General features: G+C 40.8%; 1 protein-coding gene across 3 annotated transcripts in view; it reads right to left on the bottom strand.

Annotated features, from left to right (window-relative positions):
- Positions 1-27,178, bottom strand: part of SLC27A2 (solute carrier family 27 member 2) — a 54,743-nt gene that overhangs the window by 2,139 nt on the left and 25,426 nt on the right. For all 3 annotated transcript variants that reach the window (XM_027096649.1, XM_027096648.1, XM_027096647.1), the window contains 4 exons: positions 16,046-16,240; positions 6,200-6,290; positions 5,392-5,590; positions 3,788-3,885 (listed from right to left, as the gene is read on the bottom strand). In XM_027096649.1, the coding sequence (XP_026952450.1) occupies positions 3,788-3,885; positions 5,392-5,590; positions 6,200-6,290; positions 16,046-16,240 (583 nt within the window). The remainder of the gene's footprint in view (positions 1-3,787; positions 3,886-5,391; positions 5,591-6,199; positions 6,291-16,045; positions 16,241-27,178) is intronic.

Below are 27,178 nucleotides of genomic sequence, written 5' to 3'. Positions count from 1 at the left end.
GTTCTTTGGGTCGCAGGTCAGGTCTATTGTGCTTCCAGGCACAGATGTTCACCTCTGAGACATATAATCACGGTTCCTAATAGCTTTGCCTCTGCATTTCAGAGAGGCTGCAGGACAGGAGGGTGAAGGCAGATCAAGGTATGTGCCCACTGCACCCCCACCTCCCCACCTGGATGCCTTCTAGTCCAGAGAGGTTGTGCTCTCCACAGGGGAAACAGATCCTAACAGCTCTTTCTTCCCGGTGTTTAGAACAATTACCATTGCTTTCTTGTGAGGACAGTGGTAATTACATATTAATACCTCTTCTACGTGATCGGGCAGACCCAGTGGGAGTCCAGGTCCACTTCCCTGAACTACTTAACTGTAATCAGAGAGGGGGAAGGAGCCGCCCTTCGTCACCTGGGCCCCAGCTTTCAAAATCTCTCCCATGGTGGTTGTGTGTTTTCCCATGACTCTAAAGAAGTCAGAAAACAAGAGGAAAAATTATAAGAAAGGAAATGCATCCTCATTTGCTTTGCCTCATATCTGAAGGAGGGAGGCAGGGCACCATACCCTCTTTCTCTAGGGGTCCCTGGTAGCTGTCTCAAAGGTACCGGTCTCAGGAATCTTGAATGTCTCCAATGAGCTCCTTTTAGAATTAAGGCAGAGGCTGATGCAAAAGAAATCTTCAGAGTCGACTGGCTCCTTGCTTCTTGCTCTGACAGAGGCAATGCCCAACCGAGAGGCAAATGGGGCTGTTGGATCTCAGGTCTCTGTCCTGACTCCCAGAGGTTGGCTGGGGCTAGTTCAGCTCCAGGGGGAAGGTTCCTGTCTGCAGCAGTTCGGGCCAGAGGTTCTCTAGAGTTGCACTATCCAATATGGTGGCCACTGGTCACATGTAGCTATTAAAATTAATTATAATTAAATAAAATGAAAAATTCAGTCCCTCAGTTGCACTAGCCACATTTCAAGTGCTCAACAACCATATGGTAGCTATTGGCTACCATGCTGGACAGTGCAGATATAGAACATTTTCAGAACACTGCAGAAAGTTCTATTGATAATATAAAGCTCTAGAGAGTAGTTTGGCAGTTCTGATGTCATCTCTAGTCTAGGCCCAAACTTACAAGTTTCTTCCTGGTCCAAAGCTGAGCTCTGTGAAGGCCTTGTTCAGCCCTTCGGTAGTGAGAATCACCCTGGTGGACTGATGTCTTTCTCTAGATAGATCTGCCACATTTCTAGGCTGCAAGAGTGGCACTGAGAATCACAGAATCTGAAAATAGGAGAGACTTTAGGGTTCATCTCTAATCTTTCACTGCTGTAAGAATTCTTACAGGATCCCAGGTGGACAGCCAGCCTCTTTACACATCCCAGTTGGTGGGACATTGTCTACCTCAGGAGACAGACCACTCTGTTGTTGGTCCCTCTGGCTACAGGAGAGTTCTCAGGCTAAAATTTGCTCCCTCGTCATTTCAATCCATCCGTTTTATTCTGCTCTCCAGTGCAACATAAACACAGCTGCTCCTTGTTCTACCTGACTTGTCTCCCAATCATTTGAAACCCATTAGCCTCCTCTTCTTTGTTCTATATCAATGGCTCCTAAACTTTACTGGGTGGTAGACCCATTTGGGAATTTAAAAAAGACACAAAGATTTAGTCCCAAACCCCAGATCTGGGCTTTAAAAAGTTTCCCAGATGATTCTGATGACTGGCTAAATTTTCAGAACCACTAGGCCTCCAGGCTTCTCAGACTTCAGTGTTTTTTAAAAATTGTGGTAAAACATACAATTCATTATTTTAACCATTTTAAAGTATACAGTTCAGTGGCATTTAGTACGTTCACAATGTCATGCAACTATCACCAGTATCTAGCTCTAGAACATTTTCATCACTCCAAAACCAGACTTCATTTGTTTTAAGAATCACTGGAGGGCTTGTTAAAACACAGCTCCCTGGGCCCCACCCCAGAGATTCTGGTTCAGTAGTTCTGGGGTGGGCATTTTTAACATGAGAAATATTAAATTTTTAACAAGCTCCTGGGCGATGATGCTGTTGCTGGCCCAGGGACCCTACTGTCAAATGAAAAAAATGCACAACGTGAGAGTTGTGAGTTAAATTTTATTTGGGGGCAAAATGAGGACTATAGCCTGGGAGACAGCATTTCAGATAGCTCTGAGAAACTGCTCCAAAGAGGTAGGGCAGAAGGTCAGTACACATGGGATTTTAGTGAAGGGGGGGAGTACATGCAACCAGGCACATATTTTTTGCAGAAGGTATCTGCTAGTCTCACGAAGGACACTGCTAGTCACGAGGAGCAGATGTCACCATGAAGGATTTTAGTGCTTTTCTAGATATGAGGAGATGCAAGAATTGGGCTCATAAAATCTTCTCCTGAAAATATCTATCTGAAGACCTGTTCTGCCAGTTTTTCCCAGAGCACAGAGTGCCTCATTCCTGATGTCCACCTTGAACTCCTTTCAGGGCGTGTTGAAGGTCTGCAGCTGCAGCGGCTCGTAATTTGATCCTTGTAGAGGCAGATGGCGAGTGCCAATTTGTAGGTGACACCACTTTGAAGAGCAGTGGATTAGGCCTTTCCATTCCATTTCCCATATTCTCTTACCTTCTCATACTCATTCTTTTGTACTGTTACTTTAAAAACTCCAGCATTTAGAAGGGCATGCAACATATTCCAGATGGGGTCTGTGAGAGGCCAGCATGGTGCCATGGCTGACAACCACAATATGGGCCCTTGTGTTAATTCAGCCTGAAATCCAACATGAGAAGTATTCTGCACCCCTCAGACTCTGACCTGAGATGTGGCTACACTTCCTGTCAAGTCATTGTCACCGGGTTGGAGAGGAGCAGGCAAGAGAAAGCCTCAAATATTCTTTAAAAAATAAAAGGCCAGCACAATGTCATGTGAAACCATCATAGCTCAGGTAAAAGGGACTTTGGGATTTCCATTTTGAGTATAGATGAGAATCCCAAATACTGAGTTCTAGGGAATACCGATTCCCCTAGTACCTTATATTTGGATAGTGATTTGGAAGTTTTAATCCTCTCTGACATCTATAATTAAAATGATTTCTTTTCATGACAACCCTCATGTACGTGTCTGATAAATATACATTTAGTATTTATGTAATTAAAATGAATTAGTTTTCTCGACAATCTTAACTGCAGGATTGGTATTATCTCTAATTTAGTGATTTGCGTGAAGTCCAACAGCCAGCAGGTGTTGGAGCCAGGACCCAAAATCAGACCTCACCCTCCCCACTCTGCTGGCAGAGGCAGATCTGCAGACAGAGGCTTGGTGACAGCACTTTGTGTGATGATTCTGAAACTCAGTGGAGCAAGCTGGGGTCAGGGACTTGGTTTAAAAGAAGAGTCTGGAAAAAATCAGCTCCTTCCTGGCTTTTTTCCTCTAGCAACGGCACTTGCTCTTACTTGTGCCTCCCAGTTCAGAGGCCAAGATACCACTTCCAAGCTCTCAAGCATGATACCTCTTTTCTTGAGGCATGCCAAATGCTGCATGGACCCTGCATCGTGGAGAGATTTGGCTTGCTTGAGAGCCCAAGAACAGCTGGGGAGTGAACCACAGAGGAAGGCCAGGTTCAGATGTACTGACCTGTCTGATTTATAATGGCACATAAACCAGACATAAGCCCCTTACTCCCAGGAGGCTGGGAAAGAGTTGTTTGATTCTCCAGCTGGCAGGAGGAAGTGATGACAAACTTTGCACGGGGGTTAAAATTATATTCTGTTAGTGTAGGAGTTTTGGCATTGATTTATAATATCTTGTGCATACCTGGCACAGACACGCCATAAACATTCACTTCTTGGACAAAATCAACCAGTCCTACTATGTCAGCAACTTCAGTGGTGGCCACATTTTCCCCTTTCCACCTGGAAGAAAAGGCAAGGTTAGCAGAGGTCACTGGTGGTCTGCGGTGCAGGTTGTCTGTGACAGGTGTTTCCTCCAGACCTCTGTGGGGTGGCTGCGTTTGTCTTCCTCACCTTGGCCCCCAAACTCTCCAACTTAGTCATGGGAGAGGCACCCTGCTTGAGGCATGAAAGACAAAGGCATAGACCTAAAGAATAAAATGTGGAATTTTAACCTTGCCACATGAAATGTGATACACAGAATGATGTTCTAATGTTAAAATATGGGTTTGGCCTAAGAAAGGCACTAGAAATCAAAAATAAATCTCCATGACTTTTTGCTGTGTTTAAGTCTCTCACTTCCCTCACTCACTAACTTTGGCTGCTATTTAATTCAGTTAGTAAATGTCTATTAACTAGAATTTCATACTTGTTTTTCAGGGTCTTATGGCAATGAAAAAGCTTTTAATAAGAAAGAAAATATCATACTCTATTTGTAGGGAGAATAATGTTAGTGCCCAATCAGGTGCTACTTTTTCTTTGAATAAAGAGTTAAATTTTGTCTTACATTTAAAAATTCTTTAGATCTCCCAGAAGTATCTTTTTTAGTAACATGAAGGTGGCATAACATAATGATATAGATCCAGAGTCATGGGATATTAGAGATGGAAGGAACCGTAAGGATCATTGGGACCCTCATTTCATGGGTGAAGGAACTGAGGTACAGAAAGATTACCTGCCTGATAACACAGCTGCTCAGGGGTAAAGAGGAAGCCTGGGAGCTGAGTTCTTCTCATTCATATCCATGCTCTTTCTACTACAGACAGACAACTTCCATCTCTTCCTCATTCATTCATGCAAAAAGTAATCACTGTACTAGGTGCTGGGGGGTGAACAAGCAGACACAGGGTCTGGCCTGAGAGAGTTTATACGGGAAGGAAGCTGGTTAAACAGAAGTGTCATGAAGCTGGAGGACCATGCTGTTGCTGAGAATTAATTTCATGGTCTATTACGATGACTTTCAAACTCCACTGTGCTGACTTGTGGGCTCTGTGGGAAACCATCTGGTTGGGAATGGAGAGTGGGAGGGACAGGAGCAGATGGGGCTCAGAACCCTCACCTCCTCTTCAACTAGATCAGCTTCACATTAATTTGCATTTGATTTTATCTGAGAAAAAGCCTCATGATTGGAAACAGTATGAAAATCCCTGGCTGACCTGAGTGACTGGTAATAATTGAGGATAAATGGGAGGAATTGGATGGACTAAGTTATTTAGGTGCCCAAAATCAGACACAGGTTTTCTCTCCTAGTTTCATCTGGTGTTGCTCAACCAAGATAACTATGCATTGCAGAGTGATACCCCGTGTATTTTGCGCCTTGTTTTCTGGGAATACAGGAGGTTGAATTGACACACCAAAGAGACAGAAGGAAATGGAGTACCATAACCAAAGTGGAATGCGACTCTAATTTAGGAGTAAGCCAAACTGTGCATGTGTTTGTTTTCGGCTCAATAATTCAGAGAAACCAACCGGAATGTATCTCCAACTCTGTCGTGGAAGTAGATAAAATTTTCGTGGTCCATCATTAAGAGATCTCCACTGTTGAAATAGAGGTCTCCTTTCTTAAAGACATCTCTCAGTTTTTTCTTCTCTGTCTGAGACTTTCCTCCAGCATAGCCACTAAATGGTGTGAGTTGTGTGATTCTGCAAACCAGGAGTCCAACTTCACCTAAGACAGAAGAAAGTAAATTGTTATTTTATGTACCAGCAGTAGGCAACTTTTAGTATTAACCTTTTAAAACTGATGCCATACAACCCAGTGGCAACAAGCTGGCTGCAGGAAGTCATTTTACATGCATGTGTACATGTATTTCCATGTATATCATATACACACATATATACACCATGCACACACACACAGAGTACATTATTCTCTATGGTCACACATTTGTAATTCTTTTAATACTAATCTTTCACTGAATAATGATTTACACACACAATTAGACAAACGCATAGTAGTTTAAGCTTAAAGGAAAGGTCCGCTAAAGCTAACCGTAGTTTTGCAACCATAATTACATATCCGCTTCTGCAAAATGCTTACCTCATAATCAAGAAATTATTAAGCTAGCTTTCAAATTATAGTTATATTACGTGTAGTGGTAAATTACTATCTTTTGGAATTTATCTATTTCCAAGAGTATGAAAATAAACCTCTTTTTTTCCCCCACTCTGATAAATTTTACCATGTGTTCATTTTAGCTGTGATATGTTAGTTCTTAAGAGTCACTTGGTTAAGGTAAGAAAAGGCACAGGTTAATTGAACAAAAATCCACTGTACCTTTGGGAACTTTGATGCAATATCCATTTCCATCTCGAACGGGTTCATCTTTCTCCACATCATATTTAATCAGCTCATAAGTTATGACTTTCTAGCAAAATTAAAATGGATCATTCTGAGCACATATTCTTTCACAACTTATTGTTTTTTATTGTGGCATAGCATACATAAAGCATACAAAGTGCACATACTTTAAGTGTACAGCTTGATGAATTTTTGCATATGCATACCCTTATGTAACTACTGCCCAGATCAAGATACTAAACGTTTTCATTACCGTAAGAAGTTTCCTCCTGCCCCTTTCTGTCAAGTCACTATTCTTTTATTGCCATCAAGTAGTCTTAAGCATCAAATAAGTGAAATAAATATATGCCTTAGTATCTGCTGCTTTCACTCAGCATAATGTCTGTGATATCCATCCCTCCCTGTTGGTGTTTGTGTCAGTGGTGTACTTTTTATTGCCATGCAACTTTCCTTGTATGACTATACCACAATTTATTTATCTCTTCTCCTGTTAATGGACATTTGGATGTTTCTAGTTTTAGACTATTAAATAAAAAGCTGTTATGAACATTCTCATGCATGTGTTTTGGTGGACACATCACATGTGGGCTTTTAAAATCTTGTTTAGGGGAGACCTTCAAGATGGCGGAGGAGTGAGATGTGGAGATCGCCTTCTTCCCCACAAATACATCAGAAATACATCTACACGTGGAACTGCTCCTACAGAACACCTACTGAATGCTGGTAGAAGACCTCAGACTTCCCAAAAGGTAAGAAACTCCCCACGTACACAGGTAGGGCAAAAGAAAAAAGAATAACCAGAGACAAAATGATACGGACGGAACCTGCACCAGAGGTAGGGAGCTGTGAAGGAGGAAAGGTTTCCACACACTAGAAGCCCCTTTGCGGGCCGAGACTGTGGATTGCGCAGTGGGGAAGCTTTGGAGCCGCAGAGGAGAGCGCAGTCACAGGGTGCGGAGGGCAAAGCGGAGAGATTCCCGCACAGAGGATAGGTGCCGACCGGCACTCAGCAGCCCAAGAGGCTTGTCTGCTCACACGCCGGGGCGGGTGGGGGCTGGGAGCTGAAGTTCGGGCTTCGGTCGGAGTGCAGGGAGAGGACTGGCGGCGTGAACGCAGCCTGAAGGGGTTAGTGCGCCACGGCTAGCCGGGAGGGAGTCTGGGAAAAAGTCTGGACCTGCCTAAGAGGCAAGAGACCATTGTTTCGGGGTGCGCGAGGAGAGGGGATTCAGAGCACCGCCTAAATGAGCTCCAGAGACGGGTGCGAGCCGCGGCTATCAGCGCGGACCCCAGAGACGGGCATGAGACGCTAAGGCCTCTGCTGCCGCCACCAAGAAGCCTGTGTGCAAGCACAGGTCACTATCCACACCTCCGCTCCCGGAAGCCTGTGCAGTCCGCCACTGCCAGGGTCCCGTGATCCAGGGACAACCTCCCGGGGACAACACACGGCACGCCTCAGGCTGGTGCAACGTCATGCTGGCCTCTGCCGCTGCAGGCTCACCCTGCATCCGTACCCCTCCCTCCCCCTGGCCTGAGTGAGCCAGAGCCCCTGAATCAGCTGCACCTTTAACCCCATCCTGTCTGAGCAAAGAACAGACGCCCTCAGGCGACCTACATGCAGAGGTGGGGCCAAATCCAAAGCTGAACCCCAGGAGCTGTGCGAACAAAGAAGAGAAAGGGAAATCCCTCCCAGCAGCCTCAGGAGCCGCGGATTGAGTCTCCACAATCAACTTGATGTACCCTGCATCTGTGGAATACATGAATAGACAAATAATCATCTTAAATTGAGGCAGTGGACTTTGGGAGCAATGATATATATATTTTATTCCTTTTTCTCTTTTTGTGAGTGTGTATGGGTATGCTTCTTTCTGTAATTTTGTCTGTATAGCTTTGCTTTTACCATTTGTCCTAGGGTTCTGTCTGTCTGCTTTTTTTCTTGTTGTTCTTTCTTTAACTACAGTTAGTTTTTAGAGCTTGTTATCATTGGTGGATTTCTTTTTTTGGTTTGGTTGCTCTCTTCTTTCTTTCCTTTTTTATTACTTTTTAATTTTTTGTTTTTAGTAATTATTTTTAATTTTAATAACTTTCTTTTATTTTATTATTTTCTTTCTTTTTTTCTCCCTGTTCTTCTGAGCCATGTGGCTGATAGGGTCTTGGTGCTCTGGCCAGGTGTCAGGCCTGTGCCTCTGAGGTGGGAGAGCCGAGTTCAGGACATTGGTTCACTAGAGACCTCCCAGCCCCTCATGATATCAATTGATGAGAGGTCTCCCAGAGATATCTGTCTCAACGCTAAGACCCAGCTCCACTGAATGACCAGCAAGCTCCAGTGCTGGACAACCCATGCGAAACAACTAGCAAGACAGGAACACAACCCCACCCATTAGCAGAGAGGCTGCCTAAAATCATAATAAGGTCACAGACACCCCAAAACACACCACCAGTTGCGGTCCTGCCCACCAGAAAGACAAGATCCAGCCTCATTTACCAAAACACAGGCACCAGTCCCCTCCACCAGGAAGGCTACACAACACACTAAACAAACCTAACCCACTGGGGCAGACACCAGAAACAATGGGAACGACAAACCTGCAGCCTGTGAAAAGGAGACCACAAACACAGTAAGTTAAGCAAAATGAGAAGACAGAGAAATACGCAGCAGATGCAGGAGCAAGGTAAAAACCCACCAGAGCTAAGAAATGAGGAAGAAATAGGCAGTCTACCTGAAAAAGAATTCAGAGTCATGATAGTAAAGATGATCCAAAATCTTGGAAATAGAATGGAGAAAATACAGGAAACGTTTAAAAAGGACCTAGAAGAAGTAAAAAGCAAACAAACAGTGATGAACAACACAATAAATGAAATTAAAAATTCTCTAGAAGGAATCAATAGCAGAATAACTGAGGCAGAAGAACGGACAAGTGACCTGGAAGATAAAATAGTGGAAATAACTAATGCAGAGCAGAATAAAGGAAAAAGAATGAAAAGAATTGAAGACAGTCTCAGAGACCTCTGGGACAACATTAAACACACCAACATTTGAATTATAGGGGTCCCAGAAGAAGAGAAAAAGAAAGGGACTGAGAAATATTTGAAGGGATTATAGTTGAAAACTTCCCTAATATGAGAAAGGAAATAGCCACCCAAGTCCAGGAAGCACAGAGAGTCCCATACAGGATAAATCCAAGGAGAAACACGCCAAGACACATATTAATCAAACTATGAAAAATAAAATACAAAGAAAAAATATTAAAAGCAGCAAGGGAAAAACAACAAATAACATACAAGGGAATCCCCATAAGGTTAACAGCCGATCTTTCAGCAGAAACTCTGCAAGCTAGAAGACAGTGGCAGAACATATTTAAAGTGATGAAAGGGAAAAGCCTACAACGAAGATTACTCTCCCTAGCAAGAGTCTCATTCAGATTCAACAGAGAAATTAAAATCTTTACATACAAGCAAAAGCTAAGAGAATTCAGCACCACCAAACCAGCTCTACAACAAATGCTAAAGGAACTTCCCTAGGCAGGAAGCAAAGAGAAGGAAAAGACCTATAATAACAAACCCAAAACAATTAAAATGGTAATAGGGACATACATATGGATAATTACCTTACATGTAAATGGATTAAATGTTCTAACCAAAAGACATAGACTGGCTGAATGGATACAAAAACAAGACCCGTATATATGCTGTCTACAAGAGACCCACTTCAGACCTAGGGACACAAACAGACTGAAAGTGAAGGGATGGAAAAAGATACTCCATGCAAATGGAAATCAAAAGAAAACTGGAGTAGAAATTCTCATATCAGACAAAATAGACTTTTAAACAAAGACTATTAGAAGAGACAAAGAAGGACACTACATAATGATCAAGGGATCAATCCAAGAAGAAGATATAACAATTGTAAATATTTATGCACCCAACATAGGAGCACCTCAATACATAAGGCAAATACTAACAGCCATAAAAGGGGAAATCGATGGTAACACAATCCGTAGGGGACTTTAACACCCCACTTGCACCAATGGACAGATCATTCAAAATAAAAATAAATAAGGAAACACAAGCTTTAAATGATACATTAAACAAGATGGGCTTAACTGATATTTATATGACATTCCATCCAAAAACAACAGAATACACTTTCTTCTCAAGTGCTCATGGAACATTCTCCAGGATAGATCACATCTTGGGTCACAAATCAAGCCTTGGTAAATTAAAAAAAATCGAAATTGTATCAAGTATCTTTTCCAACCACAATGCTATGAGACTAGATATCAATTATAGGAAAAATTCTGTAAAAAATAGAAATACATGGAGGCTAAACAATACATCACTTAATAACCAAGAGATCACTGACGAAATTAAAGAGGAAAACAAAAAATACCTAAAAACAAATGACAATGAAAACACGATGATGCAAAACCTATGGGATGCAGCAAAAGCAGTTCTAAGAAGGAAGTTTATAGCAATACAATCCTACCTCAAGAAACAAGAAACATCTCAAATAAACAACCTAACCTTACACCTAAGGCAATTAGAGAAAGAAGAGCAAAAATCCCCCAAAGTTAGCAGAAGGAGATAAATCATAAAGATCAGATCAGAAATAAATGAAAAAGAACTGAAGGCAATGATAGCAAATAAAACTAAAAGCTGGTTCTTTGAGAAGGTAAACAAAATTGATAAACCATTAGCCAGACTCATCAAGAAAAAAAAGAAGACTCAAATCAATAGAATTAGAAAAGAAAAAAGAAGTAACAACTGACACTGCAGAAATACAAAGGATCATGAGAGATTACTACAAGCAACTCTATGCCAATAAAATGGACGACCTGGAAGAAATGGACAAATTCTTAGAAATGCACAACCTTCCGAGACTGAACCAGGAAGAAATAGAAAATATAAACAGACCAATCACAAGCACTGAAATTGAAACTGTGATTAAAAATCTTCCAACAAACAAAAGTTCAGGACCAGATGGCTTCACAGGAGAATTCTATCAAACATTTAGAGAAGAGCTAACACCTATCCTTCTCAAACTCATCCAAGATATAGCAGATGGAGGAACACTCCCAAGCTCATTCTGTGAGGCCACCATCACCCTGATACCAAAACCAGACAAAGATGTCACAAAGAAAGAAAATTACAGGCCAATATCACTGATGAACATAGATGCAAAAATCCTGAACAAAATACTAGGAAACAGAATTCAACAGCACATTAAAAGGGTCATACACTATGATCAAGTGGGGTTTATCCCAGGAATGCAAGGATTCTTCAATATATGCAAATCAATCAGTCTGATACTCCATATTAACAAATTGAAGGATAAAAACCATATGATCATCTCAATAGATGCAGAAAAAGCTTTTGACAAAATTCAACCCCCATTTATGATAAAAACTCTCCAGAAAGTAGGCATAGAGGGAACTTACCTCAACATAATAAAGGACATATATGACAAACCCACAGCCAACATCATTCTCAATGGTGAAAAATTAAGACCATTTCTGCTAAGATTAGGAACAAGACAAGGTTGCCCACTCTCACCACTATTATTCAACATAGTTTTGGAAGTTTTAGCCACAGCAATCAAAGAAGAAAAAGAAATAAAAGGAATCCAAATCAGAAAAGAAGAAGTAAAACTGTCACTGTTTGCAGATGACGTGATACTATACATAGAAAATCCTAAAGATGCGACCAGAAAACTACCAGAGCTAATCAATGAATTTGGTAAATTTGCAGGATACAAAATTAATGCACAGAAATCTCTGGCATTCCTATACACTAATGATGAAAAAATCTGAAAGAGAAATTAAGAAAACACTCCTATTTACCATTGCAACAAAAAGAATAAAATAGCTGGGAATAAACCTACCTAAGGACACAAAAGACCTGTATGCAGAAAATTATAAGACACTGATGAAAGAAATTAAAGATGATACAAACAGATGGAGAGATATATTATGTTCTTGGATTGGAAGATTCAACATTGTGGAAATGACTCTACTACCCAAAGCAGTCTACAGATTCAATGCAATCCCTATCAAATTACAAATGGTATTTTTCACAGAACCAGAGCAAAAACTTTCACAGTTTGTATGGAAACACAAAAGACCCGGAATAACCAAAGCAATCTTGAGAAAGAAAAATGGAGCTGGACAAATCAGGCTCCTGGACTTCAGATTATACTACAAAGCTAAAGTAATCAAGACAATATGGTACTGGCACAAAAACAGAAATATAGATCAATGGAACAGGATTGAAGGCCCAGAGATAAACCCACGAACATATGGTCACCTTATTTTTGACAAAGGAGGCAAGAGTATACAATGGAGAAATGACAGCCTCTTCAATAAGTGGTGCTGGGAAAACTGGATAGCTACATGTAAAAGAATGAAATTAGAACACTCCCTAACACCATACACAAAAATAAACTCAAAATGGATTAAAGACCTAAATGTAAGGCCAGACACTGTAAAACTCTTAGAGGAAAAGATAGGCAGAACACTCTGACAACAATCACAGCAAGATCCTTTTTGACCCACCTCCTAGAGTAATGGAAATAAAAACAAAAATAAACAAATGGGACCTAATGAAACTTAAAAGCTTTTGCACTGCAAAGGAAACATAAACAAGGTGAAAAGACAACACTCAGAATGGGAGAAAATATTTGCAAATGAAGCAGCTGACAAAAGATTAATCTCAATAATTTACAAGCAGCTCATGCAGCTCAATATCAGAAAAACAAACAACCCAATCCAAAAATGGGCCAAAGACCTAAATAAACATTTCTCTAAAGAAGATATACAGATAGTGAACAAACACATGAAAGGATGCTCAACATCACTAATCATTAGAGAAATGCAAATCAAAAGTGCAATGAGGTATCACCTCACACCAGTCAGAATGGCTATCATTAAAAAATCTACCAACAGTAAATGCTGGAGAGGGTGTGGAGAAAAGGGAACCCTCTTGCACTGTTGGTGGTAAATTGATACAGCCAATAGAGGTTCCTTAAAAAACTACAAATAGAACTACCATACGACCCAGCAATCCCACTACTGGGCATATACCCTGAGAAAACCATAATTCAAAAACAGTCATGTATCACAATGTTCATTGCAGCTCTATTTACAATAGCCAGCACATGGAAGCAACCTAAGTGTCCATCAACAGATGAATGGTCATGAAGAACCTAGTGGCATGACGGGAATAAAGACGCAGACCTACTAGAGAATGGACTTGAGGACACTGGAGGGGGAAGGGTAAGCTGGGACAAAGTGAGAGAGTGGTAGTGTACATATGGACATATATATACTACCAAATGTAAAATAGATAGCTAGTGGGAAGCAGCCGCATAGCACAGGGAGATCAGCTTGGTGCTTTGTGACCACCTAGAGGGGTGGGATAGGGAGGGTGGGAGAGAAGGAGATGCAGGAGGGAAGAGATATGGGGATATATGTTTATGTATAACTGATTCACTTTGTTATAAAGCAGAAACTAACACACCATTGTAAAGCAATTATACTCCAATAAAAATGTTATTAAAAAAATCTTGTTTAACCTTTATCCACTACTGTTAGATGTTTCGCATTCCAGGGACATGTTCTCCAATACATTTAAGATTCAATGATATAATGGTATACTTTGTTTCATGCCCATGGCTATTAAATTATTAAAATTCCACCATATTTCATGTTACTATAATTCAAGGGCATAAGAATTTAAATTTAATTCAGTAAGAGCAATAAGTATACTATTTTCTATATTGGCAACAAAATACAAATGTGGCAGTGTTTAGATTTAATTATTAACCATGATTACTATGTCCATTTCAAATTTGTTTTCAAATCTGTATGATAAATTAACCAATCATATGCTTTGGTAGTAGCAGTTAACCATTAGAAACCAAATAGCATTCATATTCAACAAATGTAGAACTTGTTTATTTGCAAGAATGTAAAAAAAATTTGGGTTGGTAAGTAATGCTTTTTTCCTCATCAAATGCAGGGTCATCGTCTTCCTTTTTTTCTAGTTAAAATATATGGTTTTGTTTAAAGTAGAAAAACTGACAATAAAACATGGCAATCAATGGATGAGAAGCAAAGAACTAGTAATATACAGCATCAATTTCTCGGGTCCTCAGGTTTAGTTTGAAATGAAAGTTTCCCTGCAACTCACGTTTTCTGAGGGTTAGTAGTGACAACATAGATAGCTTGCACCAGGCGTCAGCTCAGCTTTCTGCCCTCTCTTGTTGTGAACTGCATTTAGCCTGGGTATCCAGGTTTGGGCTGGTTCAGGTTGGCCTGATGCTAACTAGAGAAGATTAACCCTCTCAGCAGCGATTCCAGTGGGGAGTAGGAAATTGATTCTCAGTCTGTAGTAGTGCTGCCCAGTAGAATTTTCTGTGATGATGGAAATGTCCTATAACTGTACTACTCAACGTGGTCATCACTAAACACATGTGGCTACTGAGCACTTGAAATGTGGCTAGGGTGAATGAAGAACTGATTAAAAGTTTACATAATTTAAATAGCTACATGTAGCTAGTGGCTACTGTATTGGATGGCGCAGGTGTGGAACACAGTGGAGGGACATGTGTAGTGTAGGTTTAGCTGTTGTTAGAGAGGTTCCTTGGACTTGGGAATGCCTGGAGATCAGGCCAGAATACAAGGAATGGAACAGTAATAAACTTTACAACTAATAACTCTTCAAGGCTATTATATGACAGGCATTGGGTTATATCCTATTTAATGTAATCCTTTCAAGAACTCTCTTCCCTTATTACACTGAGTTTGGGCCAGGCACTAGGCTCTATATTTTCTCTTTCTGTCTCTTTTATAGATTCTGAATTTGAGGCCTAAGTAACACAAAGGGCATGACCTTGGGCTAGTCTGTGATGGTAGTGGAATTTGATCTCTTGGGCCAGATCTCTTATGCACATGGACTATTGTCCTCTGTACTTTGCTGGTCAGTCCCCGGGGACACAGGTTGCCTGGGAGCTCTGGTGTGGCTGTTTCATGCCCAGGCAGGATGAGCTGCCCAAGGCATAACCACAGTAATGACTGCTCAAGCAAGTGAAGGTTCAGCATTTGCTGAATATTTCTGGAATTTTGCAGAATAGGTGGTCATCTGGAAGACTGACTGCTCGAGCACAATAAAAGGCAAAGAGATTGTCTGGAGGTGAGGCAATAAAATGAGAGGGAAAAGAGAATGCTGTGAGAGCTGGCTTACACATAAGAAATATCTTTCTGGTGTAGTTACTAGGTGAAAACAAATGTTTACAAGATCCTACAACTCGGATGCACCCTGGTTATCTTGAAGGAGTGGTTCTTAACCCTGGCTGAACAGCTTTAAGAAAACACTGATGCCTGGGCCCCCCCTCAGAACAATTGAATCCAAAGCTCAGGGGGTGGGGGCCCTGCACCTATATGTATAAAAAATTCCCCTGGTGGTGGTAACGTACAGTGTGATGAAAGGGAAGTACCACATTTCACGGTGTATAGTAAACATACAGAACTGGTAACCTTCAGGTGTTTTAACAAATACAAGTATAAATGGCATTAGAAGACTTCACAGAAGTTGCAGATGGCAAAGGCATAATGGGTTGTTATTAATAGAAATTAATATTTTAAAATTCGAGGACCCTGTCATTTTTAGGTCATTGTCACAGAGCCTGAGCAAAACCTCTCTTGGTGATACGAATGGGCCATGGCTCTGAGACTGCATGGGATTCTGATGATAACATCATCATGACATAGCTTTTAAGAAATCTCCATGTGCTGAAAGCTGGCTGCCCTCATTTTTCAATGTACTTACTCTCAGTAGGTAGTTTACTCTTCCAACAGCACCGACTTTTCTCGTGTAATTCATAAATCCGATATTGCCTTCAGTGGAAGCATAGAACTCATAAATGTGAATGTCCCCAAATCTCTTGATGAATTCTCTCCACACATCTCCTCGCAAGCCATTTCCCAATGCCATTCTCACTTTATGGTCACGATCGTTTGGTTTCTGTAGCGGGACGAAGAAGAGACCAAGCTGAAACATCTTTGGAGCCTGTACTTACATATTAATAGTGGCCTTTACGTTTCTACATATTTATGTTGGTTATGAGCTGACCTTAGTGCATGCCTTTTCTGTCATCCACACATATTACACGTCCCCCCGCCTACCAACACTCACAGTATGGGCCGACAGTGGGAACTCTGATTTAATAGTTGAAAGGCTTGGATTTTCCCATTTTGATTTGTCACTTGACCGAACTAAGTGATGCCAGCATTTAACCCACATCCAATCTAAAGCTTAAGTCATGTGTTGATTGTTTTCTTGATAAGGCTGGTGGATCTCAGTGAATTGCCAGAAAGGAAAGGCCCCATGGGAGAGGTCTGTCAGAGACTGACACAATCTGAAGTGATAATCTTCACTTGACTGTGACGAAGAAAATGGGAACACAGTCCAGGCAAAAAGAGAGAATCATTTTCTACAGTCATTCAAGAGAATTCATGTGAGGGCCTGGCAGGACTGGGGAGAAGACTCTTGATCATGCGTTCGTCTAACAGATAGACCCAGTGGTCACAAGAGCAGGTAGAGCTGAACCAGCACAATGAAACTGTTCTGATGGGATGGGAAGGGGAAGAGAGAGAGGAAGCTGGCTCCCAGTTGCCTGAGGTGGCCTGGGAGGAATATGCTTTGCTATAAATAAAAATCACAAAGGAAAGGCTGTTTTGGGTATAAGAACTGAAAGCAGAGCTTGTATGAGCAAGAGGGGGGGATGAGGGCTGGTCTGCTTTCCATTTATGAGGCCCTACAAATATGTCCAAACCTTGGGTAATTTTAATGATATTTTATATTAATAAGGCATTTGATGTGATGTCAGGAGATCACAGCCTGGAGGGAGGGACAGGTAAATAAGTATAATTTTAACTTGCAAAATCTGTAACTTGATGACCTCTACTCTAACAGAAAATAGGACGGAGTGGGGTAGAAGTACCAGGTAACTAGGATTCTCCTCTCCTATCAAATGTGAATTTCTTTGACTGAACAGCAACTTGCTTAAAAGAGCAAATGTTCTAAGGGGTATTTTGTACCTTATTTCCTACTCTGTGACATCACTGTGAAGTGATTTTGGAATAAGAGATCCTTTTTTAAAAAAAACGTTTGCAGAGAGAGGCTGGCAGTTCTCTGACAAGGGGAGGACCTTTGATACGGCAGTTAGAAACCAAACCAAACAAACCTTGAATTGGTTTCCAAGTGAGAGAAGCCAAGGAGCCCGTGGAGCAGCATGTATGCATTTAATTTTTAAGTAGCTCCTTGGTCAAAACTCAGGTGGCGAGGTTCTTTCAGAAGTCCTAACCAGAGAGGCGGACGATACCTTTCACTAGTTAAAACTGGGCCCCTTGTGCCGTCTTTTTGAGGAGGAAATGTGTAGAGAGAGGGAGACTAGGTGTGTTGTCCCAATGTTTCTTAACCAGGGTGTTGAGGAGACTTACCTGAGAAGCCTTCTGAATCTGCATGAACTTATTTGTTCTGGCTGAGTGGGAACCTATTCTCTTCATCAGCTCTATCGGTCCCTAAGTCACTGAATCGATTCCCTTTTCTAATTATTAAGTACTTTTAAGTCAGGAGGCTATATATCTGGTTTGCCAGGGCCGATCCTGGTTTACACCTGATGTCCTGATGTGCTTATTAATGACACTCCTTTAATTCTCAAATGTCCCTGTCTGGATAGTGTTTTTCTGTTGTTTTTTTCTGTGTGTGTGGTAGGCGGGCCTCTCACTGTTGTGGCCTCTCCCGTTGCGGAGCACAGGCTCCGGACGCGCAGGCTCAGCGGCCATGGCTCACGGGCCCAGCCGCTCCGCGGCATGTGGGATCTTCCTGGACTGGGGCACGAACCCGTGTCCCCTGCAACGGCAGGCGGACTCTCAACAACTGCGCCACCAGGTGAAGCCCCCTGGATAGTGGTTTATAGGGTCATCCAGTCCATAAGGCACTACTCTCCTCAGCAAGGATTGTCAGCTTTCCAGAGGCTACCCTTGCCCCCCACACTGCTGTCCCTCACTGCCACTCTGAGAATAAACCATCACAAATATTTGTGGAATACTTACTTTTGCTTGAAAATAACCACCTGACCTGGGGTTGACTTGGTCCCAGGCCTGCGTGAGAAGCTCCAAAGTAGCATTCCAGTGTGTAGACCGGAGACCTTACTTCTTCTATATGCAGCCCACAATCACCCTCTTAGTTCATTTCCTTGTCTACTGGGTGGTGAACATTTATCTCTCCCATTAGACTGTAAGCTCCTTTGAGGCCTAATCTCTCTCTCTGTCATCCACCATGCCTGGACCTGTGCTTTGCATATAGTGCAATTCCTGCAGTAAAAGAAGAAATAACCTCCACCAGGAAACCCTCAACTTCCTTGTTCAAACAGTTAATGGCCGGGACATCAGCACCAGGGCAGGGTTTACGGTGCAGCAGGCAGCAGTGCTCTGGAGTTGTGGGAAGCGGGCCAGCCTCAGAGGTGCAGCTGTCACCTGCGGGTGCCAGGTAGCTGGACTCACAGTCACAGTGCCATCAGCTTAGTTTTCATCATAAACTGAGGGATCTTATTACACCAGCAGAAGGGATTAAGGCTGTAGGCTAGAAATGTTTGTGGACACAAACAAAGAGGCCCTGGAGGCTTCAGAGATGTCTGGTTCTCATCTAAGCTTTTGCTCACCAGGGCCTGAGAGTACTGGTGTTTCTCCAAAAAAAGAAACAGTATTTCCTCACCACCAAAGCCACTTCCCAAAGGTCAAGGGTCACCTCATTTTTCTTTAACAAAGATCGAACATTCTATTCTACATTAGAGGTGAGGTGCAACATGCAGACACACCTGGGGGATTTTAATCCACCATGGATTGAATGACTGACGAAGGGTGAGAGATCAGGGTGTCCAGAGAGGGTGCGGGGCACCAGGTAATCAGAGGAAGCAGGAGAATTTTACTGAGGGCTTTGCTGTGTACCAGGCAATTGCCCTGCATTATCTTAAGGTTCTAAGGAGCCCTACTGAAATGTGAGAGGTAATCAAGTATTTGCCTCATATTACAATTGAGGAAACGGAGCTTTGAGAAGTTTAAAATAATTTGCCCAAGATCACACAGGTAGAAACACAGTTGTCCCCAAATTCAAATCCAAATCTACGTGACTTTGGAGAGCACTCCTTTCCTTAGTCAAAAAAAAAAGCGACACACACACAGAGTTTAAGAACCAAATAGTACTGAAAGACTTACATGAAGAAATGTTATTCCACTTATCTGTCCTCATCCTTTGCCTTCAGCCTACCACCCAGAGGCAGACATGTTTAACCCCTGTAGCTGTTTCTTCTCACCTGCATATTTCTAAATTAAATGCTTTTACCACCATCTTTTGATTAATCACTTTAGACATTACTTAATGATTTCCTATTGTGCTGGATGGGGATTAAGCTCTCTCCCAATTTTTCGATATCACAATTTTTGGTTAAATCAATATTCAGTGCTCCCATTACTTTGCCCCTAATCCACCACTGATGAGCTAAGTATAATATACTATGAACAAATTCTTGAACAAATGTTTGTTTTTCCTGGAATTAATTTCCTCCCTGTCCCTTTGCTTCATTTTCTTAGTTTCTGTTTGTAGTTCTTTCCTTACCCTCCAAAAGCATCTAAATACAATGTTCCTCCTTCTATCAGATGATATAATTTCCTTTATTCCATTTTTCTTCCTTTTATCCTTTTGCTCCAATCTGGATGAGTTGTTTTCCAGGCCTGGGGATACCCTTTGCCTCTATTTCCTGGATCTTGTATCTTCCTTTTTCTTTTTTTACTCTCCTATTTGGGTGGAATACTTTCTATAGGAACTTCCTAAAGGAGGGTATACAGGAGGTAAAATTTTTTTGAGACTTTGAATGTCTGAAAATATTCTTATTTTATACTTGATTGATAACTTGGTTGGATATGAAATTCTGGATAGGTAATAGTGTTAACTTAGAATTTTGAAGGCACTGCTCCCTGTAGCTACCAGCTTGAGTGTTTCTGTTGGCAAGTCAACTGTTATTCTTATAGAATCTTCTCTGTTTCTCTTTTTCTTAAATAGGCAATCATTTTAAAATAATTAATCAATTAAATAATTTTATTTTTGGCTGCGTTGGGTCTTTGTTGCTGCATGCGGGCTTTTTCTAGTTGTGGCAAGTGGGGGCTACTCTTTATTGCGGTGCGTGGGCTTCTTAGTGTGGTGGCTTCTCCTGTTGTGGAGCACGGGCTCTAGGCACATGGGCTTCAGTAGTTGTGGCCCGTGGACTCAGTAGTTGTGGCTCGTGGGCTCTAGAGCGCAGGCTCAGTAGTTGTGGTGCACGGGCTTGGTTGCTCCGTGGCATGTGGGATCTTCCGGGACCTGGGATTGAACCCATGTCCCCTGCACTGGCAGGTGGATTCTTAACCACTGTGCCACCAGGGAAGTCCCTCTCTCTCTTTTTTTGATAGTCTTAAATATCATCATAGTATATTTTAAGAATTAAAAAAAAATTCCACTCATTTTATTAGGTACTCAATTAGCCCTTTCAATCTGTCTTTCAGTTTTGGGAAGTTTTATTGTATTATTTCTTTAATAATTTCCTCTCCATTTTCACTATCCTTTTCCCTATTTCTTGTTAATCAGATATTGGATCTTTTGGATTGATCCTCTAATTTTTTAATTTTGTCTCTCCTCATGTCCGTCACTTTGTCTTTCCTCCAATTTTCTGTAAGATTTCTCAACTTTATCTTCCAAACTTTCTATGGATTAAGTAATTTTTAAATCGTATTTTTATCTTTCAGGAGGTCTTACTCTGTTTTGTTTTTTGATAGCATACTATTTTTGTTTAATGGGTATAAAATCTCTAATATTTCTAAGAATATTATTATTGATTTCTGGAAGTCTTCTCCTGCTCTTTGAATTGATGGTGCTTTTTCTTCTTTTTAGAAAATGATCTTTCCTGTTAGAGGCTTTCCTTTGGTATCTGTTCATATTTAGAAGTAAAGCAACAAAAAGATGTTTGAGCCATTTTGTGTGGTAGGTAGGGGCTGTTGCCAGGTTGGCTGCACTGTCTGGTAATAGGGCAGTGAGCCAATGTCCAGTTTCTTTTCTGAGAATGTTTAGTTCTTCCTAAGCATAACCCTCCTCTGCTCTCTTGCCTGCAAGCATAAACTGACTACTGGAGTTCTGGAAGCTGGGCAGGGGAAGGGAGCTGGGGTCTCCCTGGTCAGTAAGTAGACAGTTACTCAATCTCTGCTCTCAGTGCCTCACCGCTGCCCTCCTCTGCTCTTGGGATCCTTGAGTTCAAAGCTTTTCTAGCTCTTCTCCAGAGAATAAGCCTCCTGTCTCCTACAGAAGTGGGATATGGGAGCAGTAGGTATAGCTGTTTCATACACAGACTTTCAAAAATTCTCCTGTTTTCAAGCCTGGTACCTCATCCAAACTTCAGTTGTATTTGGTACCTCCAATTTCTCAGGCTTTAGGGAGTCAATCAGCTTCCTTCTTGTTGGTAATTGCCTCTCAAGTTTCACCCCTCTCAACCCTGCTATGGCAATGACCTTCATCTTTCAGATCTCTGTACTATGTAGGTCCTGGTTGCAATGTCTGTTAGTTTCTAGGATGATAGAGCTTGTGTGGCTTTTTCTTGTCCTCCTCGTTTTGGGGAAGACTTCCAAGGGGTGAAAGGGCAGAAGCTGTTCACCACCTTAGAAAAATTCCTCAGTCCATGTCCTTAACAACTAATATGCTATACTTCTGCTTGACTCCCTGAGGAGAAAAGAAAGCACCCATTGACAGGAGTAAAAGGGTGAAATTCAACCTCTTCGTTTTACAGAAGAGGGCTTTCTGTGTCTAGTGTATCTTCCCACTGTACCCAAAGGGATTGTCTTTAAAAACCACCTCCCACATCACTCTCAGGCCGTTTCATGGTGCATTATCACATTCACACTTGAGTCTCAGAACAGTAAAACTCTTGTTACCTGGCCCAGCCAATCAGTCTCGCCTCCTGCCATGCTGCTTGCAGTTCCCAATATGGCAGGTGCTTTATTCCACTGCTCTGCCATGCTGTTCCAGCTAATCATTAGCCCTTCTTTCCCTGCATGGCTGGAAAACTTTTCTGCACCCTTCAAAACTCACCTCTCTGGCAAACCTACCCTGATTCTGCTCTCTGTCCCTCTTTCCCCTGGTCTACCCCTGTCCTGGACAAACTGGCCACTGTCTACTCTGTGCTGCTACACACTCCTCCATTCTGTTTTCTTTTTTTTAAAGATTTTTTTGATGTGGACCATTTTTAAAGTCTTTATTGAATTTGTTAAAACATTGCTTCTGTTTTATGTTTTGGTTTTTTGGCCACGAGGCATGTGGGATCTTAGTTCCCCAACCAGGGATCAAACCCACATCCCCTGCATTGGAAGATGAAGTCTTAACCACTGGACCACCAGGGAAGTCCCCCTCCATTCTGTTTTCTATCTGAATGGAGGTGGTGCAGAGACAGACATTTTAGGCTGGGAAAGGACCACAGAGGTTACCTAATTTTGGAGGGAAGGCAGACAACATAAGGGAGGTGAGCTGAGTCTATTCAGCTGTTTCAGGGTTCTGGTCTATCTTATTTCCCCTTCCAAACCCAAATTTTAAGATTTTTTGTTCCAGTTCTGTGAGAGATGCCATTGGTAATTTGATGGAGATTACATAGAATCTGTAGATTGCCTTCGATAGTAAAGTCATTTTGACAATATTGATTCTTCCAATCCAAGAACATGGTATATCCTTCCATCTGTTTGTGTTGTCTTCGATTTCTTTCATCAGTGTCTTACTATAGTTTTCAGAGTACAGGTCTTTTGTCTCCTTAGGTAGGTTTATTCCTAGGTATTTTATTCTTTTTGATGTGATGGTAAATAGGATTGTTTCTTGAATTTCTCTTTCTGATCTTTTGTTGTTAGTGTATAGAAATGCAACAGATTTCTGTGCATTAATTTTGTAACCAGCAAATTTACCAAATTCATTGATGAACTCTAGTAGTTTTCTGGTAGCATCTTTGGGATTTTCTATGTATAGAATCATGTCATCTGCAAAGAGTGACAGTTTAACTTCTTTTCCAATTTGGATTCCTTTTATTTCTTTTTCTTCTCTGATTGCTGGAGCTAGGACTTCCAACATTATGTTGAATAAAAGTGGTGAGAGTGGACATCCTTGTTTTGTACCTGATCTTAGAGGCAATGCTTTCAGCTTTTCACCGTTGAGTATGATGTTACCTGTAGGTTTGTTGTATATGGCTTTTATTATGTTGAGGTAGGTTTCCTGTATGCCCACTTTCTGGAGAGTCTTTATCATAAAAGGGTGCTCAATTTTGTCAAGAGATTTTTCTGCATCTATTGAGATGATCATATGGTTTTTATTCTTCAATTTGTTGATGTGATGTATCACACTGATTCATTTCCTTGTATCCCTGGGATAAATTCCACTTGATCGTGGTGTATGATCCTTTTAATATATTCTTGGATTTGGATTGCTAGTATTTTGTTGAGGATTTTTGTGCCTATGTTCATCAGTGACTTTGGCCCATAATTTTCTTTTTTTGTGGTATCTTTGTCTGGTTTTCATATCAGGGTGATGGTGGCCTCAGAATAAGTTTGGGAGTTTTCCTTCCTCTGCAATTTTTTGAAACAGTTTCAGATGCATAAGTGTTAGCTCTTCTCTAAATGTTTGATAGAACTTGCCTGTGAAGCCATCAGGTCCTGGACTTTTGTTTGTTGGGAGTTTTAAAATCAGTTTCAATTTCAGTACTTGTGATTGGTCTGTTTCATATTTTCTATTTCTTCCTGGTTCAGTCTTGGGAGATTGTACCTTTCTAAGAATTTGTCCATTTCTTCCAGGTTGTCCATTTTATTGGCATACAGTTGCTTGTAGTAGTCTCTTATGATCCTTTGTATTTCTGTGGTGTCAGTTGTAACTTCTCCTTTTTCATTTTCAATTTTATTGATTTGAATCCTCTCCCTTTTTTTCTTGATGAGTCTGGCTAAAAGTTTATCAATTTTGTTTATCTTTTCAAAGAACCAGCTTTTAGTTTCATTGATCTTTGCTATCATTTTCTTTCTTTATCTCTATTTCTGTTATTTCTGCTCTGATCTTTGATTTCTTTCCTTCTACTAACTTTAAGTTTTGTTTGTTCTTCTTTCTCTAGTTTCTTTAGCTGTAAAGTTAGGTTGTTTATTTGAGATGTTTCTTGTTTCCTGAGGTAAGATTGTATTGCTATAAACTTCCCTCTTAGAACTGCTTTTGCTGCATCCCATAGGTTTTGAATCGTTGTGCTTTCATTTTCATTTGTCTCTAGGTATTTTTTGATTTCTTCTTTGATTTCTTCAGTGATCCATTGATTGTTTAGTAGCATATTGTTTAGCCTCCAAACACAATTAAATGTTTGTGCTTTTTACAGTTTTTTTCCTTGTAGTTTATTTCTAATCTATAGCATTGTGGCTGGAAAACATGCTTGATATGATTTAAATTTTCTTAAATTTACCAAGGCTCACTTGGTGGCCCAGCACGTGGTCAGGTCCTGGAGAACGATCCATGTGCACTTGAGAAGAATGTGTATTCTGCTGCTTTGGGATGGAACTCTATAAATTTCAATTAAGTCCATCTGGTCCAATGTGTCATTTAAGGCCTGTGTTTTGTTATTGATTTTCTGTCTGGGTGATCTGTCCATTGATGAAAGTGGGGTGTTAAAGTTCCCCACAACTACTGTGTTAATTTCTCCCTTTATGGCTGTTAGTATTTGCCTTATATATTGAGGTGATCCTATGTTGGGTCCATATATATTTAGACTTGTTATAACTTCTTCTTGGATTGATCTCTTGATCATTATGTAGTGACCTTCTTTGTCTCTTATAACAATCTTTTTTTAAAGTCTATTTTGTCTGATATGAGTATTGCTACTCCCTCTTTCTTGTGATTTCCATTTGCATGGAATACCTTCTTCCATCCCTTCACTTTCAGTCTGTATATGTCTCTAGGTCTGAAGTGGGTCTTTTGTAGGCAGCAAATATACAGGTCTTGTTTTTGTATCCATTCAGCCAGTCTGTGTCTTTTGGTTGGAGCATTTCATCCATTTACATTTAAGGTAATTATTGATATGTATGTTCCTATTGCCATTTTCTTAATTGTTTTGGGTTTGTTTTTGTAGGTCTTTTTTCTTCCCTTCCTCTTTAGTTCTCTTCTCTTATGGTTTGATGACCATCTTTAGTGTTGTGTTTGTATCTATTGTAGTTTTTGGGTTTGCTGTTCCCATGAGGTTTTGATATAGCAGTCTATATATGTACAAGGTTGTTTTAAGTTGCTGGTCTCTTTCTCGCCTAGAGTAGTTCCTTTAGCATTTGTTGCAAAGCTCGTCTGGTGGTGCTGAATTCTTTAGCTTTGGTTTGTTTGTAAAGCTTTTGATTTCTCCATCAAGTGTGAATGAGAGCCTGGCTGGGTAGACTATTCTTGGTTGTAGGTTCTTCCCTTTCATCACTTTAAATATATCATGCCACTCCCTTCTGGTCTGCAGTGTTTCTGCTGAGAAATCAGCTGTTAACCTTATGGGAGTTCCCTTGTATGTTGTCATTTTTTCCTTGTTGCTTTTAATATTTTTTCTTTGTCTTTAATTTTTGTCAGTTTGATTACTATGTGTCTCGGCATGTTCCTCCTTGGGTTTATCCTGCCTGGGACTCTCTGTACCTCCTGGACTTGGGCGACTGTTTTGTATCCCATGTTAGGGAAGTTTTCAGCAGTTATCTCTTCAAATATTTTCTCAGGTCCTTTCTCTATCTCTTCTCCTTCTGGGACCCCTATAATGCAAATGTTGGTGCATTTAGTGTCCCAGAGGTCTCTTAGACTGTCTTCATTTCTTTTCTTTTTTTTCTTTATTCTGTTCCACAGCAGTGATTTCCACCATTCTGTCTTCCAGGTCACTTATCTGTTCTTCTGCCTCAGTTATTCTTGCTATTGATTCCTTCTAGTGTATTTTTCATTTCAGTTATTGTATTGTTCATCTCTGTTTGGTTGTTCTTTAGTTCATCTAGGTCTTTGTTAAATGTTTCTTGCATCTTCTTGATCCTTGCCTCCATTCTTCTGAGATCCTGGATCATCTTCACTATCATTATTCTGAATTCTTTTTCTGGAAGGTTGCCTATCTCCACTTCACTTAGTTGTTTTTCTGGGGTTTTATCTTGTTCATTCATCTGGGACATAATCCTCTGCCTTTTCATTTTGTTTAACTTTCTGTGATTGTGGTTTCCATTCCGCAGACTGCAAGATTGTCTGTATCCACTTCTGAGAAGTCCTTTTAATACAATCTTTCTTTAAGCTCCCTTTAAATTTATAGAACCTGGGTCTCCTGTTGTGATTTTTTTTTAATTGTGGTAAAATACATACAACGTAAAATTTACTCTCAACTATTTTATCTGTACAGTTCAGTGGTATTAAATACATTCATAATGTTATGCAACCATCACAATCATCCATATCCATAACTCCTTTCATCTTGTAAAATGGAAACTCCATACCCATTAACCTCCCTATTCCCCCCTTCCCCGCAGCCCTAAGCAGCCACTATTCTACTTTCTGTCTCTATGATTTTGAATACTCTAAGTACCTCATATAAGTGGAATCATACACTGTTCGTCTCTTTGTGATTGGCTATTTCACTTAATGTAATGTCCTCAAGATTCACCCAGTGCTATGGAAAAGGTCCTCACCCAGCTTACAGCTAATTATGACCCTCATAAATCTGTTGAATGTACCCCCTGAATCAGAATAATATGTGCTAAGCACAGACATCTTGGGGGAACACATTACTTCCCTCAAGTCAGTTATACATCTTTCAGGGGCAAGAATTTAGAGGTTCATTCAGCAAAATCTGTTGACACATAGGATGTACCAGATACAGAT

Source organism: Aethalodelphis obliquidens, unplaced genomic scaffold, assembly GCF_003676395.1.
Source record: "Aethalodelphis obliquidens isolate GAN/ISIS:26980383/991018 unplaced genomic scaffold, ASM367639v1 scaffold105, whole genome shotgun sequence".
Taxonomy (NCBI): Eukaryota; Metazoa; Chordata; class Mammalia; order Artiodactyla; family Delphinidae; genus Aethalodelphis; species Aethalodelphis obliquidens.
The sequence above is the reverse complement of the archived record's forward strand: the minus strand, read 5'-3'. Positions and strand labels throughout refer to the sequence as shown.